At 49.6% G+C, this 16,291-nt stretch overlaps 2 protein-coding genes across 4 annotated transcripts; one reads left to right on the forward strand and one right to left on the reverse strand.

The window, feature by feature from the left end:
- Positions 1–707: 707 nt before the first annotated feature.
- On the forward strand, positions 708–7,819 carry LOC112223930 (proline-rich extensin-like protein EPR1). Its single transcript, XM_042305839.1, has 6 exons — positions 708–742; positions 4,590–4,787; positions 4,936–5,813; positions 6,103–6,709; positions 6,766–7,574; positions 7,656–7,819. The coding sequence occupies exons 1-6, from the start codon at positions 708–710 to the stop codon at positions 7,817–7,819; spliced, it is 2,691 nt and encodes an 896-aa protein (XP_042161773.1).
- Positions 7,820–8,410: 591 nt separating this feature from the next.
- Positions 8,411–16,024, reverse strand: LOC112224674 (transmembrane protein 100). 3 transcript variants are annotated; one of them, XM_024388372.2, is made up of 2 exons: positions 15,593–16,024; positions 8,411–11,016 (listed from the first exon to the last, which is right to left on the reverse strand). In XM_024388372.2, exon 2 carries the CDS (start codon positions 10,977–10,979, stop codon positions 10,494–10,496), a length of 486 nt encoding a protein of 161 aa, XP_024244140.1. In that variant the 5' UTR covers positions 10,980–11,016; positions 15,593–16,024; the 3' UTR covers positions 8,411–10,493. The 3 variants fall into 3 exon arrangements, with proteins under 3 accessions (XP_024244140.1, XP_024244139.1, XP_042162234.1); XM_024388371.2 differs by having other exon boundaries at positions 8,411–11,007; positions 15,593–16,021; XM_042306300.1 differs by lacking the exon at positions 15,593–16,024 and adding an exon at positions 13,944–14,064 and having other exon boundaries at positions 8,411–11,007.
- Between the last annotated feature and the right edge of the window lie 267 nt (positions 16,025–16,291).

Consider the following 16,291-nt stretch of genomic DNA (forward strand, 5'->3'; position numbering starts at 1 on the left):
TAGAATAAGTTACAAAAACACACAAACAGGACGATGAACTAAAAGCCTCATCAACTCAAACGAAAAGCCAGGCTTCAATCATTCCTGTACCCGGTAGCACACCAACCCTGTCTGTCTGTCTGTGTCTTCAATACCAATACCCATCATGCATCTGACCAATGGGAAGAAGCCCTTTCACATCCTGTTCAATTAACATTCAACAGCATGAGTTTACATATAAACATCTTGGGATGCTACACACACACTCATGAATAACCTTAAACACACCGATAAATAACAGTGTAACCACGCTTTAGCATCAATACAATCTGGGGTATGTACAAGTACGTCCACCCGAGATAAGAAACTTCTGCTATCCCCGTACACTGACTTGATATACTGTAAAGCATGTCTTTACATTATGTGAAAGAGATCATAGGACAATCGCCACACTCATACACACACTTACACACACACACACACACACTTACACACTCACACACACACTTACACACACACACTTACACACTTACACACACTTACACACTCACACACACACTTACACACTCACACACACACTTACACACTCACACACACACTTACACACTCACACACACACTTACACACTCACACACACGTACACACTCCCACACACACTTACACACTCACACACACACTTACACACTCACACACAGTTAATTGGTCAGACACTGTGTTCCTATTGTGACATGGTTGCCTTGACCCTGGCAGAGGAGAGGAGCAGGTGTGTTCTTACTTCATAGCAACTAGACTTGCCGGAAACAAGCAATGGCAAGACTCAGATACACAGAATCTGGTTTGCTATGTAATATTGCAAACATGTAACTAACGGAATACGTTATAATAACACTATAAATGCATCTTCTCACAAACTCACGTCGAATCTAGACTTTTGTCGAATTGCAGCAAACGTCAGATTGCGAATAGCACTGTGTCATAGTCCTCTTCCACTGATATAACTATACTTATATAACCAATGCTGACTGAGAACGGGGTTATTTTAAAGCCCTTTGCAGAGGTGTGAAGCGATTTATTAAGGATCGTATTCACTTAAATAAATAGAGGGCTTCCCAGCAGTGCCCAGCGCTGACAATGGGCATCTGGGGGCCTTGGTGCGGAGCGGAGGGGCATTGGGGCGGAGGGGTGGGGCCTTGGGGTGGAGCGGAGGGGCATTGTTCAAAGTTTTGGTAAAGGGTGTATAGTCTCACAGTTTCACTAACCTACTTCCTGTTCTCTTTCTGATCCCTCAGCCCTTTTAATAGTTAGTCCCCCATCAAACCCTTTTCCATTTCCCTGTTGTAACGTGCCAGGCCCTTTCCCAGCGAACGAGGTGTGTGTGATAGGGATGGGGAACGCTGCTGCCACACCTCTGTCTCCTGAATCCGACACCAACAAGGTTCTCAGTAAAGGGAGGGAACAGGGATATCCCCCCCCACACAAACACACACACACACACATGTGCACGCACACATACACACACACACGCACGCACGCACGACCGCGCACGCGCGCACGTGCACACACTTATTCTCCAACAAAAGTACAATGGGTCAATCAAGAATGACAACTCAACTCAAGTCAGACAGTATATCTGTCACTCATATCGAGGAACTTCACACCACGCCTCTGGGAAAGGGCCAGGAGTTTCCTGTTTTCCTATTTTCATTTGTACCTTGTAAAAGGAGTACGCAATGAATTTAAAAGCGGTTTGAAAAACAATACTCTGGATTCGCTTTTGAAACGAGTACCTCTGAAGAGTCGTTTGTGTCTTGGCTGTACTTTTCATAGTCCTGATCTTCTTTAGAGAGACCGGCAGGGTTATAGCCTGGTCCCAGAACAGTTTGTGCTCTTGTGTACTCCATTGTTGTCATTGTCAAGGCAGTTGGCATAATAGCACAAGCAGACTGGAACTCAGGCTAGCATGCATATATAGGGTTATACTGTATCTGACTATCACACTTTTGGTATTAGTGTACATCCCAAATTGCACCCCCCCAATGTAGTGCACTACAGGTCAAAAGTACTGCACTATATTGTGAATAGGGTGCCATTTGGGATAGACCCTTAGGGTTCACCCAGGGCTACAGATGACATCAGGACTTATACCTACAACTGTATCACTTCACATTTAATCAATGTTTTGTTACCCTCCAGTTACATTACCCTCCAGTAACATTACCCTCCAGTAACAGTACCCTCCAGTTACATTACCATACAGTAACATTACCCTCCAGTAACATTACCATACAGTAACATTACCCTCCAGTTACATTACCATACAGTAACATTACCCTCCAGTTACATTATCCTCCAGTTACATTACCCTCCAGTTACATTATCCTCCGGTTACATTGCCCTCCGGTTACATTACCCTCCAGTAACATTACCCTCCAGTTACATTACCCTCCAGTTACATTACCCTCCAGTAACATTACCCTCCAGTTACATTACCCTCCAGTAACATTACCCTCCAGTTACATTACCCTCCAGTTACATTACCCTCCAGTAACATTACCATACAGTAACATTAACATACAGTAACATTACCCTCCAGTTACATTACCCTCCAGTTACATTACCATCCAGTAACATTACCATACAGTAACATTACCCTCCAGTAACATTACCCTCCAGTAACAATACCCTCCAGTTACATTACCATCCAGTAACAATACCATACAGTAACATTGTCATGCAGTTACATTGCCCTGTAGTTACATTACCCTGCAGTTACATTACCCTGCAGTTACATTACCCTGCAGTTACATTACCCTGAAGTTACATTACCCTGAAGTTACATTACCCTGCAGTTACACTACCCTCCAGTAACATTACTCTCCTGTTCCAGTGTCAGGGTGATGCAACACACTCTCTCTCTCCCTTCCTCTCTATCTCTCTCTCCCTTCCTCTCTATCTCTCCCCCTCTGCCTCTCTCTCTCCCTTCCTCTCTATCTCTCCCCCTCTGCCTCTCTCTCTCCCTTCCTCTCTAGTTCTCTCCCCCTCTGCCTCTCTCTCTCTCCCTTCCTCTCTATCTCTCTCCCCTCTGCCTCTCTCTCTCTCCATTCCTCTCTATCTCTCCCCCTCTGCCTATCTCTCCCTTCCTCTCTATCTCTCCCTTCCTCTTGATCTCTCACCCTCTGCTTCTTTCTCTCTCCCATCCTCTCTCTCTCTCTCTCCCTTTCTCTCAGCATAGCATTCCATGCGTGTGCCATTCCAGTGTAGTTAAAGTTAGCGCTCTGGAGGCGACAATGTGTTGTAGCGGGTGGCCCCACAGTGACGCAACCCAATGATTTTATTATCTGCTCTGGTGTTGAAGGGACGCTAAGCAACGTGAACACACACTATAAATACAACTACCCCCACTGTTCAGCCCCCTCCCACTAACCCACTGTCCAGCCCCCTCCCACTAACCCACTGTCCAGCCCCCTCCCACTAACCCACTGTCCAGCCCCCTCCCACTAACCCACTGTCCAGCCCCTCCCACTAACCCACTGTCCAGCACCCTCCCACTAACCCACTGTCCAGCCCCTCCCACTAACCCACTGTCCAGCCCCCTCCCACTAACCCACTGTACAGCCCCCTCCCACTAACCCATTGTCCAGCCCTGTCCCACTAACCCCACTGTCCAGGCCCCTCCCACTAACCCACTGTCCAGCCCCTCCCACTAACCCATTGTCCAGCCCCCTCCCACTAACCCACTGTCCAGCCCCCTCCCACTAACTCACTGTCCAGCCCCTCCCACTAACCCACTGTCCAGCCCCTCCCACTAACCCATTGTCCAGCCCCCTCCCACTAACCCACTGTCCAGCCCCCTCCCACTAACCCACTGTCCAGCCCCCCCACTCCCACTAACCCACTGTCCAGCCCCTCCCACCCCACTGTCCATCCCCCTCCCACTAACCCACTGTCCAGCCCTCCCACACTGTCCACTAACCCACTGTCCAGCCCCCCACTCCCACTAACCCACTGTCCAGCCCCTCCCACTAACCCACTGTCCAGCCCCCTCCCACTAACCCATTGTCCAGCCCTGTCCCACTAACCCCACTGTCCAGGCCCCTCCCACTAACCCACTGTCCAGCCCCCTCCCACTAACCCACTGTCCAGCCCCCTCCCACTAACCCACTGTCCAGCCCCTCCCACCAACCCACTGTCCAGCCCCTCCCACTAACCCACTGTCCAGCCCCTCCCACTAACCCATTGTCCAGCCCTGTCCCACTAACCCCACTGTCCAGCCCCCTCCCACTAACCCACTGTCCAGCCCCTCCCACTAACCCACTGTCCAGCCCCCTCCCACTAACCCACTGTCCAGCCCCTGATCCCACTAACCCACTGTCCAGCCCCCTCCCACTAACCCATTGTCAGATTTGTGTTTTTATTGGCACAAATATACCAAATACCCCTCCCACTAACCCATTGTCCAGCCCATCCCACTCCCCCACTGTCCAGCCTCCTTCCACTCCCCACTGTCCAGCCTCCTTCCACTCCCCCACTGTCCAGCCTCCTTCCACTCCCCCAATGTCCAGCCCCCCCCACTCCACCTCTGTCTAGCCCCCCACTCCCCCACTGTCCAGCCCCTCCCACTCCCCCACTGTCCAGCCCCCACTAGCTCCCCCACTGTCCCCCCTCCCATTCCCCCCCCACTGTCCAGCCTCCTTCCACTCCACCACTGTCCAGCCCCCAACCCCTCTGTCCAGCCCCTTCCCTCCCCCCCCACTGTCCACCCTCCCCACCCCACTGTCCGGCCCCCACTTCCACTCCCCCACTGTCCAGTCCCCTCCCTCCCAGCCCTCCCTCACTGTCCAGCCCCCTCCCCCTCCCCCACTGTCCAGCCTCCTCCCACTTCCCCACTGTCCAGCCTCCCCCTCTCCCCCACTGTCCAGTCCCCTCCACCCCCACTCCCCCCCCCCCACTGTCCAGTCCCCTTCCCCACTGTCCAGCCACCTCCCACTCCCCCACTGTCCAGTGCCCTCCCACTCCCCCCCTACTGTCCAGTCCCTTCCCACTTCCCCCCTTTCCAGCCCCCTCCCCCAATGTCCAGCCCCCTTCCACTCCCCTACTGTCCAGCTTCTTCCCACTCCCCCACTGTCCAGTCCCCTCCCCCCACTTCCCCACTGTCCAGCCCCCTCCTCCCCTACTGTCCAGCCCCTTTTCCCTCCACACTGTCCAGCGCCCTACCCCACTGTCCAGTCCCCTCCCACTACCCCACTGTCCAGTCCCCTTCCCCACTGTCCAGCCACCTCCCACTCCCCCACTGTCCAGTGCCCTCCCACTCCCCCACTGTCCAGTCCCCTCCCACTTCCACACTGTCCAGCCCCCCCCCCACTGTCCAGCCCCCTTCCACTCCCCTACTGTCCAGCTTCTTCCCACTCCCCCACTGTCCAGCCCCCTCCCCCAATGTCCAGTCTCCTTCCACTCCCCCACTGTCCAGCCCCCTCCCCACTATCCAGCTCCCTCCCACTACCCCACTGCCCAGCCCCCTCCCAACTGTCCAGCCCACTCCAACCCCCTCTGTCCAGCCCCTTCCACTCCCACTCTGTCCAGCCAACTCCAACCCCCTCTGTCCAGCCCCCTTCCACTCCCACTCTGTCCAGCCCACTCCAACCTCCCTTCTGTCCAGCCCCCTTCCACTCCCACTCTGTCCAGCCCACTCCAACCCCCTCTGTCCAGCCCCCACTCCACTTCCACTCCCACTCTGTCCAGCCCACTCCAACCCCCCTCTGTCCAGCCCCCTTCCACTCCCACTCTGTCCAGCCCACTCCAATCCCCCTCTGTCCAGCCCCCTTCCCTCCCACTCAGTCCAGCCCACTCCAACCCCCCTCTGTCCAGCCCCTTCCTCTACTTTCCAGAAGGGATATCCAAAGAAAGGGATATCCAAATAAAATATGATTTGTTTGGTTAAAGGATTGATTATTGGCACGTTGATTTTGTGTTTATTGGCACAAATATACCAAATATATGTCAATGGATATGTCATAAATAACATGAAAATACAACTTAACCAGAGTACAATGCTATATTTGTTAACAATTTTCAATTGACCCACTCCCCAACTGTCCAGACCTCTTCCACTCCCTCTCTGCCCAGCCCTCTCCAACCCCGCTCTGTCCAGCCCCCCACTGTCCAGCCCCCTCCCACTCCCCCACTGTCCAGCCCCCTCCCCACTGTCCAGCCCCTCCCACTTCCTCTCTGCCCAGCCCCCTCCCCACTGTCCAGACCCCTTCCACTCCCTCTCTGCCCAGCCCTCTCCAACCCCGCTCTGTCCAGCCCCCACTGTCCAGCCCCCTCCCACTCCCCCACTGTCCAGCCCCTCCCCACTGTCCAGCCCCTCCCACTTCCCCTCTGTCCAGCCCATCCAACCCCCTCTGTCCAGCCCCATCCCCTACCCTCCAGCCCCTCCTACTCTCCCCACTGTCCAGCCCACTCCAACCCCCTCACTGTCCAGCACCCTTCCACTTCCTCACTGTCCAGCCCACTCCACCCCCCCCACTGTCCAGCCCCTCCCACTCCCCCACTGTCCAACACCTCCCACTTTCCCACTGTACAGCCCCTTCCACTCCCCCACTGTCCAGCCCACTCCACCCCCCCCCACTGTCCAGCCCCTCCCACTCCCCCACTGTCCAGCTCCCTCCCACTCCCCACTGTCCAGCCCCTCCCACTCCCCCACTGTCCAGCTCCCTCCGACTCCCCCACTGTCCAGTCCCCTCCCACTCCCCAGTCCCTTCCCACTCCCCCTCCCCTACTTTCCAGCCCTTCCCTACTGTCCAGCCCCCTCCCCCACTGTCCAGCTCCCTCCCACTCCCCCACTGTCCAGTCCCCTCCCACACCCCTACTGTCCAGCTTTCTCCCACTCCCCACTGTCCAGTCCCCTCCCACTCCCCTACTTGCCAGCCTCCTTCTACTCCCCCACTGTCCAGCGCCCTTCTACTCCCCCACTGTCCAGCGCCCTCCTCCCCTACTGTCCAGCCACCTTCCCCTCCTCACTGTCCAGCCCCCTCCCCCACTGTCCAGCTCCCTCCCACTCCCCCACTGTCCAGTCCCCTCCCACTCCCCTACTGTCCAGCTTCCTCCCACTCCCCCACTGTCCAGTCCCCTCCCACTCCCCCACTTGCCAGCCTCCTTCTACTCCCCACTGTCCAGCCTCCTTCTCCCCACTGTCCCCCCCACTGTCCAGCCCCTCCTCCCCTACTGTCCAGCCCCCTTCCCCCCTCACTGTCCAGCGCCCTCCCCCCCACTGTCCAGTCCCCTCCCACTACCCCACTGTCCAGTCCCCTTCCCCACTGTCCAGACACCTCCCACTCCCCCACTGTCCAGCCCCTCCCCTACTTTCCAGCCTTTCCCACTGTCCAGCCCCTCCCCTACTTTCCAGCCCTTCCCACTTCCCTTCTGTCCAACCCCCTCCCCCACTGTCCAGCTCCCTCCCACTCCCCACTGTCCAGCCCCTCCCACCCCCCACTGTCCAGCCCCTCCCACTCCCCCACTGTCCAGCTCCCTCCGACTCCCCCACTGTCCAGCCCCTCCCACTCCCCCACTGTCCAACCCCTCCCACTCCCCCACTGGCCAGCTCCCTCCGACTCCCCCACTGTCCAGCCCCTCCCACTCCCCCACTGTCCAGCCCCTCCCACTCCCCTACTGTCCAGCCCCTCCCACTCCCCCACTGTCCAGCCCCTCCCACTTCCCCACTGTCCAGCCCCTCCCACTAACCCACTGTCCAGCCCCTCCCACTCCCCCACTGTCCAGCCCCTCCCACTTCCCCACAGTCCAGCCCCTCCCACTAACCCACTGTCCAGCCCCCTCCCACTAACCCACTGTCCAGCCCCCTCCCATTAACACACTGTCCAGTCCCCTCCCACTAACCCACTGTCCAACCCCTCCCACTAACCCACTGTCCAGTCCCCCCCACTCCCCCACTGTCCAGTCCCCTCCCACTCCCCCACTGTCCAGTCCCTTCCCCACTGTCTAGACACCTCCCACTCCCCACTGTCCAGCCCCCTCCCCTACTTTCCAGCCTTTCCCACTGTCCAGCCCCCTCCACTACTTTCCAGCCCTTCCCACTTCCCTACTGTCCAGCCCCCTCCCTCACTGTCCAGCTCCCACTGTCCAGCCCCTCCCACTCCCCCACTGTCCAGCCCCTCCCACTTCCCCACTGTCCAGCCCCTCCCACTCCCCCACTGTCCAGCTCCCTCCGACTCCCCCACTGTCCAGCCCCTCCCACTTCCCCACTGTCCAGTCCCTTCCCAATCCCCAGTCCCTTCCCACTCCCCTCCCCTACTTTCCAGCCCTTCCCACTTCCCTTCTGTCCAGCCCCCTCCCCCACTGTCCAGCTTTTTGTTAAAAGAGACATCCAAATAAAATATAATTTGATTGGTTAATTGATTGATTGATGATTGGCACATTCATTTTGTGTCTTAAGTTTATTGGCACAAATATTCCAAATATATGTCAATGGATATGTCATAAATAGCATGAAAATACAACTTTACCAGGGTACAATGCTATATTTGTTAACAATTTTCAATGAAACCACAACTTGCTTAGCCACAGCTCTGGTCTAAACAATGAAAAACTGCACATTTGGCACAACATGTATTAATTGAATCAATTGTATGCATACTAGGCAGTTACAAAGGTATATTGTATTGTTATTTAAAATGATGAGCACTGTTTTAAAGGGAAGCATTAAAAGCTGTGCATATCGAACTTGAGAGAGATACTTTGACTTCATTAGGCAATCACTTCCTACAAGTTCACTTTACATTGTCATAGTGAGCTTTGACCATGAAAAGTCAGCCAGTCTACTACTTTTCTAAAACATAACATTAAGTACCTATTAAATGTTCACTTGAAACATCAACAGAGCAGCAATAGAGTCACAGATACATCACGTGATGTGCATGAGAATAGTAGAATGGAGAATCATGGTCCACCGTCTAACAATCCTTTCTGCTCCAGGATGAAGTTTCTCCTAGGTACAGATCTAGGATCAGCTTCTCCTCCCCCAATCTAACCTTAACCATTAGTGAGGAAAATGCAAAAATGACTCAAGATTAGAATCTAGGGGCAACTTCACCCTACTTCATCCTTACTGTCCAATAACTCATCTTTGGATACTCCCTTATTTACCTCCATGATCTTGATCCTGGTCTTTTCAAATGTCCAGGGAGAACAAACCACCAGAATTTCAGATAGTATTTTAGCTACAGAACAGCTAGTCTTTCTAGCAGGGGTTGGAACCGGTTCAGGGAACAGAACCGAAAAAACGGAAAATAACGTAATTTTACAAGGAACAGAAACAGAACCGGGAACGAAAGGGATCCATACTGTTCCGGAACAGAACCGTTATTTTAAAAGCATGGGAACCGGTTAATAACGTTATTTTATGTTCCAAGCATTTAAAAAAGAAGAAGATCTAAACACAACAAAGCACCTATGCAAAGCCCTCACTCTGTCACTCAGAAACCTATTCCAGTGTCTGCCTGCAAACTGAAAATGTGTCTGTGTGTGTTTAGGCTATCTGCCCCTCCCCCCTCCGAAGCATAGGCTTCTGTACTGACGTTAGCATAGGCTACTGACTGACTTTACAAGCGGAATTCAGAAGATAGGGAGAGAGATTTTTAATCAGTTAGAGAAGAATGGATGAACTTGTTCAATGCTAGATACTAAATGCCTAGCTATCACGTTTCACATTGGATTTATTAACTACAAAAAGGTAAGACGTATTTTTAAAATTCTGGTGCATACACAAGCTTGTTAGATAGCTAGCTCAAACTTGTTAGCTAACTAGCTCAAACAACATTCAATGTTCCTCCATAGAAGCCGCTCCTCATAGGTATAATTCTGTGGACCTAAATTCAGATCATGCATGTCATAACAAGATGCCTAGCACTTCAAGCCTCTTCCTCAACCCTCTGTCGCTCTCTCCGCAATATTTCAGTCGCATCTTACGCCACTTGTTTGTCACCTAGCTTGCCTGCTCTATCCACACTGATTGGTAAAGTCATTTAACAAACTAAATGTTGATTTGAAGGAACAGATTGGAACGATATAAAACTGTACTTTTTGGGGGTTCGAACCAGTTCAGAACTTTATTTTGCTGGTCGTAACAGCGGAACAGAATGAACAAAAATATGGGTCAACATTTGGAAATTAATTTCAGTTCCAACTCCTGCTTTCTAGGCATATAGTCCCTCCGGATAGTATCTCACCTACAAAGCAGCTAGACTTTCTAGCCCATTCTAGTCCTTCAGCTAAGCATCTGTTTTTGATCATGTGTGAGTCCTTCATACCCAACCAGCTCGGACATCCCTCAACTCTCTCCAGTCTCTTGTCATTCGATACCTTTTTGTTCAAACTTCAAATTGTTCCATTTAACAGTCCCACTGTTCCACTGTCCATGTCGTCCCCTCAGGCCACAGCGGCACCTTGACTACAAATAGTTGAAACTTCAAACTTTAACAGTCCCTCTCTTCCCTCAGGGCTCAGACCACGCATAGTCCATGGTTGGCCATGAGGGCCGTCTGACTCTCCCTCCTCCGGTCCTTCTTCCTCCCAAGCCGGACCCTCCAGCAGACAGCACTGGACCCGAGGAGGGCTAGTCCAGCTGACAGCAGAACCAGCCCCAGCACCGAGATGGTGGAGCCGTGGGAGTTGAACGTGTACGCCACGGCCGTTACCACAATACCGGCGATAAGGACCACCACGCCAAATGGCACGGTGCACCGGTAGCACGACATCTCTGCCCCGCCAGTGGCCGCTGTCAGCTGCACCTCGTTGATTAATGGGACGGTCGTCACTACAACGCTACGGTCCTTCTTGTTGTGGTTGTTGTTGTTGGATTTCTCTGTAGTGACTTTCTCAGAGGTAGATGTGGGCATTTTCATGGCGCTTTTGGGGACTTTCGGTGCATTTTTATTGATAGAGTCATCTGGAATAGAGATTTTGCTGGCTAGGAAAAGGTGGGCCATCTTGACTTTCAGTGGTCAACCTGTCAATCTGTGTGGCCAACAGAGAGAAAAATACATTTTAGTCATATTGAAAACAAAACAGAGAACCCAGAAAACACTTTATGAAACAACTATAAAGGATGTGAACAGAGAACAATTTACTGAATTGAAGCCTGTGCACATTGAAATTAATTGAAGGCCGCCTATAGCGGCTGCCTATAGCGGCTGCCTATAGCGGCTGCCTATAGCGGCTGCCTATAGCGGCTGCCTATAGCGGCTGCCTATAGCGGCTGCCTATAGCGGCTGCCTATAGCGGCTGCCTATAGCATCTGCTTGACAAGGGAGGCATTTTCCAAGCTAAACTGACCAAGACGCACCTCCAACAATACATAAAACCTCACATAATTACAGTGCATTCGGAAAGTATTCAAAACCCTTCCTTTTTTCCACATTTTGTTACGTTTCAGACTTATTCAAAAATCGATTACAAAAAGTATATTCTCCTCATTAATCTACACACGATATCCCATAATAACAAAGCAAAAACAGGTTTTTATACATTTTGTTCAAAAAATAACAAATAATAATAATATCTTATTAATACCTTAAGTATTCAGACCCTTTGCTATGAGACTCAAAATTAAGCTCAGATGCATCCTGTTTCTATTGATCATCCTTGAGATGTTTCTATAACTTGATTGGAATTCAATTGATGGGACATGATTTGGAAAGGCACACACCTGTCTATATAACGTCCGACAGTTGACAGTGCATGTCAGAGCAAAAACCAAGCCGTGAGGTCGAAGGAATTTTCCATAGAGCTCCGAGACAGGATTGTGTCGAGGCATAGATGCCGTAGCACTCGCTTCTGTCATCATGAAGTGCTTTGAGAGACTAGTCAATGATCATATCACCTCTACCTTACCTGACAACATAGACCCAGTTCAATTTGCGTACCGCCTCAACAGGTCCACAGATAATGCAATCGCCATCACAATGCACACTGCTCTATCCCTTCTGGACAAGACAAATACCTATGTATTTGGAAGAAGTTTAGAACCACTAAGACTCTTCCTAGAGCTGTCTTCCCAGCCAAACTGAGCAACTGGGGGAGAAGGGCTTTGGTCAGGGAGGTGACCAAGAACCCAAAGTTCCTCTGTGGAGATGGGAGAACCTTCCAGAAGGACAACCATCTCTGCAGCACTCCACCAATCAGGCCTTTATGGTAGAGTGGCCAGACGGAAGCCACTCCTCAGTAAATGGCACATGACAGCCTGCATGCAGTTTGCCAAAAGGCACCTAAAGGACTCTCAGACCAAGAGAAACAAGATTCTCTGGTCTGATTAAACCAAGATTGAACTCTTTGGCCTGAATGCCAAGAGTCACGTCTGGAGGAAACCTGGCACCATCCCTACAGTGAAGCATGGTCGTGGCAGCATCATGCTGTTGGGATGTTGTTCAGCGACAGGGACTGGGAGACTAGTCAGGATCGAGGGAAAGATAAATGGAACAAATTACAGAGAGATCCTTGATGAAAACCTGCTCCAGAGCGCTCAGGACCTCAAACTGGGGCAAAGGTTCATCTCCCAACAGGCCAACGACCCTAAGCACACAGCCAGGACAATGCAGGAGTGGCTTCAGGACAAGTCTCTGAATGTCCTTTAGTGGCCTAGCCAGAGCCTGGACTTGAACCCGATCAAACATCTCTGGAGAGACCTGAAAATAGCTGTGCAGTGATGCTCTCCATCCAACCTGAAACAAAGCTTGAGAATGGGAGAAACTCCACAAATTAAGGTGTGTCAAGCTTGTGCTGTCATACCCAGGAACACTAAAGGCTGTAATTGCTGCCAAAGGTGCTTCAACAAAATAATGAGCGAAGGGCCTGAATACTTATGTTAATTTTTTATATTTTTTATTTTTTATATAAATGTACACAAATTTTTTAAAAACAACTGTTTTTGCTTTGTCATTATTGGTATTATGTGTAGATAGATGAGAAAAAATAACATTTTAATCAATTTTAGAATAAGGCTGTAACGTAACAAAATGAGTAAAAAGCCAAGGGTTCTGAATACTTTTCAAATGCACTGTATGCCCAGAAAGAATGACAATTTCTCTCACCCAGTAGCATATGGGCTATTTAGGTGAGCGCTGATAAGCAGTATGATAAGCAGTGCCCACATTGTCAAAAGTAGGGGTGTGAAATATTTTGCTTGTGCATGCTGAGCGCGCCTCTCCAGAGTGCTGTTGGAGAGACGCACTGCTGTGACGCTCCACCAAAGTTCCATCAAAAAAATAATGGAACATAACGAGTATATGGCCTTTTCTGTAGCCTACAGGCTGGAGTGGAGATAGAAATGTACGACAATGTCATGAGACAGACATCTTTTACATCGTTTCTCTGCTCAAATAGCCTAATCTAAATGGCTCCCCATCAAATAGCAAATGACCTTCGATATGAATATGGCATGTTTACAGACAGTACAGGTCAAAGTGAAAACCCAGACTACTTGCATTGCCCCCCCCTCTTTTACACTGCTGTTATCTCTGTTATTATCTATGCATAAGTCACTTTAATAACTCTACCCACATGTATATATCACCTCATTTACCTCCACTAACCTGTGCCCCCGCACATTGACTCTGTACCGGTACCCCCTGTATATAGCCATGCTATTGTTATTTTACTGCTGCTCTTTAATTATTTGTTACTTTATTTTATTATTATTTTTTTAATGTATTTTTTCTTAAATCTGCATTGTTGGTGAAGGGCTTGTGAGTATGCATTTCACAGGTCTACCTACACCTCTTGTATTCGGCGCATGTGACAAATAACATTTTATTTGATTTGGATTGCTCACCAATATGGTTTTCATAAAAACTACTCCACAGCCAACTCTGTCTCTTTTGCAACTTGTGGATACAATCTTTACAGTCCTGAACAATAATAAAAGGGAAAGCAAAGTGAAAGGAAAAGGGGGATACCTTGTCAGTTGTCCAACTGAATCTATTCAACTGTGTCTTCCGCGTTTAACCCAACCCCTCTATACGGGGGCAGGGTAGCCTAGTGGGGCGGCAGGGTAGCCTAGTGGGGCGGCAGGGTGGCAGGGTAGCCTAGTGGGGCGGCAGGGTAGCCTAGTGGGGCGGCAGGGTAGCCTAGTGGGGCGGCAGGGTAGCCTAGTGGGGCGGCAGGGTTAGCCCAGTGGGGCGGCAGGGAAAATAAGCCTGTGGGGCGGCAGGGTAGCCTTGTGGGGCGGCAGGGTAGCCTAGTGGGGCGGCAGGGTAGCCTAGTGGGGCGGCAGGGTAGCCTAGTGGGGCGGCAGGGTAGCCTAGTGGTTAGAGTGTTGGACTAGTAATCAGAAGGTTGCAAGCTCAAACCCCTGAGCTGACAAGGTACAAATCTGTCGTTCTGTCCCTGAACAGGCAGTTAACCCACTGTTCCTAGGCTCATTGAAAATAAGAATTTTTCTTAACTGACTTGCCTAGTTAAATAAAGGTTAAAAAAAAAAAAAAAAGACAGAATCTTTCTGATGACACCAGCCGATTTCATCACTTTGCTGCAGACAAATTGAATATGATCTTTACAGGAAAACTTTTCATCAATTAGAAAGCAAAGGAATCTAGTGGATGTGACCCCCAAATAGTCCAACGCTCTAACCACTAGGCTCAAACTGTTTGGTTTATCAGGCTTGCTTCCTAACTCTATACTACAGCAAAAAAAATGTATATATATTTTTGTTTTATCACTTGTTTTTTTTGGTGCAAATAAATTAAACTTAAACAGTACAGTAAATAGAAGTTAAGTATAGTTCAGTACAGTACAATAGTACAGCACAGTGGAGTATTAGAGTATAATGTACTGTATTGTACACTACTTTACTCTAATGACCTTTATCTTCAACTTTCATTCAGAACCGAAAATGAACCTTATAACGGAATGCATTTTAAACTTCGGTAAAATACGTATTTTCACCTTTCATTCAGATCCTAAAATGAACCTAACTTCAATGTCTGGAAAAATATGTATTTATATGTCTTTTCAACGTCATTTTGCTTACTGGGACTATTCTAAGTATAGGAGGGCGGGATTTTTTGTTGTTGTCTCGCCTAGGGTGGCAGAATGGCCAGGTCTAGGCCTGTCTATGTGCCTATGCATAGCCTATGCCCTGGCAGTAATATTTCCACCGGATGCATCGTTGGCAGTTGAACTTGAGGCCTTTACAATGTGCAACATAACTGTCAAATTCCCCGGAGAACTGCGGGCAACGTTAGGCGACCTCCGTGAAACCAGAGCCGGTCAATTTCATGAACAGTCTGCTCTAATGATGAAATGGAAGATGTTAAAATCCATTAAAACATCTATGATGTAGCATATGTCATCAACCCTTAACTTCTCTGTCGATGTCCACTGAGATGCGATGCAATATATCGAGGTCTTGCTCGAGCACGCGCATTATGGAGATTTTTTGGGGTCTGTCGATAAAAATGAATCTCTTTATCAACATTTAGATGCCGACTGTTCCCATATTTGACACCTAACCCATGCACATATTGTAGTTTCAGGGATATGATATTCAATGCAAGTAATAACTGTGAATGTCACCATTAAAGTCAAATAAATCAGTTAAACTTACTGTATTCTGGAGCTCTTTTCATTCTCTGACGTTCTCGAGTGCGTCTTTGGAGTAACGGAATGCGACCGTCAGCCTGTTCACTCTCATCTCGTTCTTGAAGTTGTCTGTCATGTCATCCGTTCGTTTTTTGACCATTATTAGTTAGTTTTTTCCCCTCCAAATACAGATATAATATACGACTCTCCTGTTTACCTTTCACACGAGCGCATGGAAATGTGTTATATGCGCAGAGGTTTTCCCAGAATTAGATATATTATATAGCCTAGCACTGTTAATTTCACTCACTTCTAATCTCTCTGTACGGTGTCCGTGTACGGTGCAGGCAGCGGATGTTCTAAACGAGCGCAGTCATGTCTAGAAAGCTGTGTCTCTTTTCCATGATCTGGTCTACAACGTCTTGGAGAATCATGCTGGGGATATCAATAGCTAAAGAGGGGAGGGGCTGTGAGACACGGCTCTCCTCTCCCCCTCACCTAGTAAACGAGCAAGGAAACTTTTAACCCTTCCCACTCGGGAAGACAGGGACACAGATGAACTGATAAGACTGTTCAGTCTATTATTATTTATTTCAGAGTAGATCTAATTATGTATTTAAACAACAATTACGTTCTTCTTCATTGTTTTACCTTTTTATATCACATAACCTCAACAATTTAATCATGTCTACTGTTATGATGTAATGCGTTGTCTCATCTATGT

Source organism: Oncorhynchus tshawytscha, linkage group LG25, assembly GCF_018296145.1.
Source record: "Oncorhynchus tshawytscha isolate Ot180627B linkage group LG25, Otsh_v2.0, whole genome shotgun sequence".
NCBI classification, from domain to species: domain Eukaryota; kingdom Metazoa; phylum Chordata; class Actinopteri; order Salmoniformes; family Salmonidae; genus Oncorhynchus; species Oncorhynchus tshawytscha.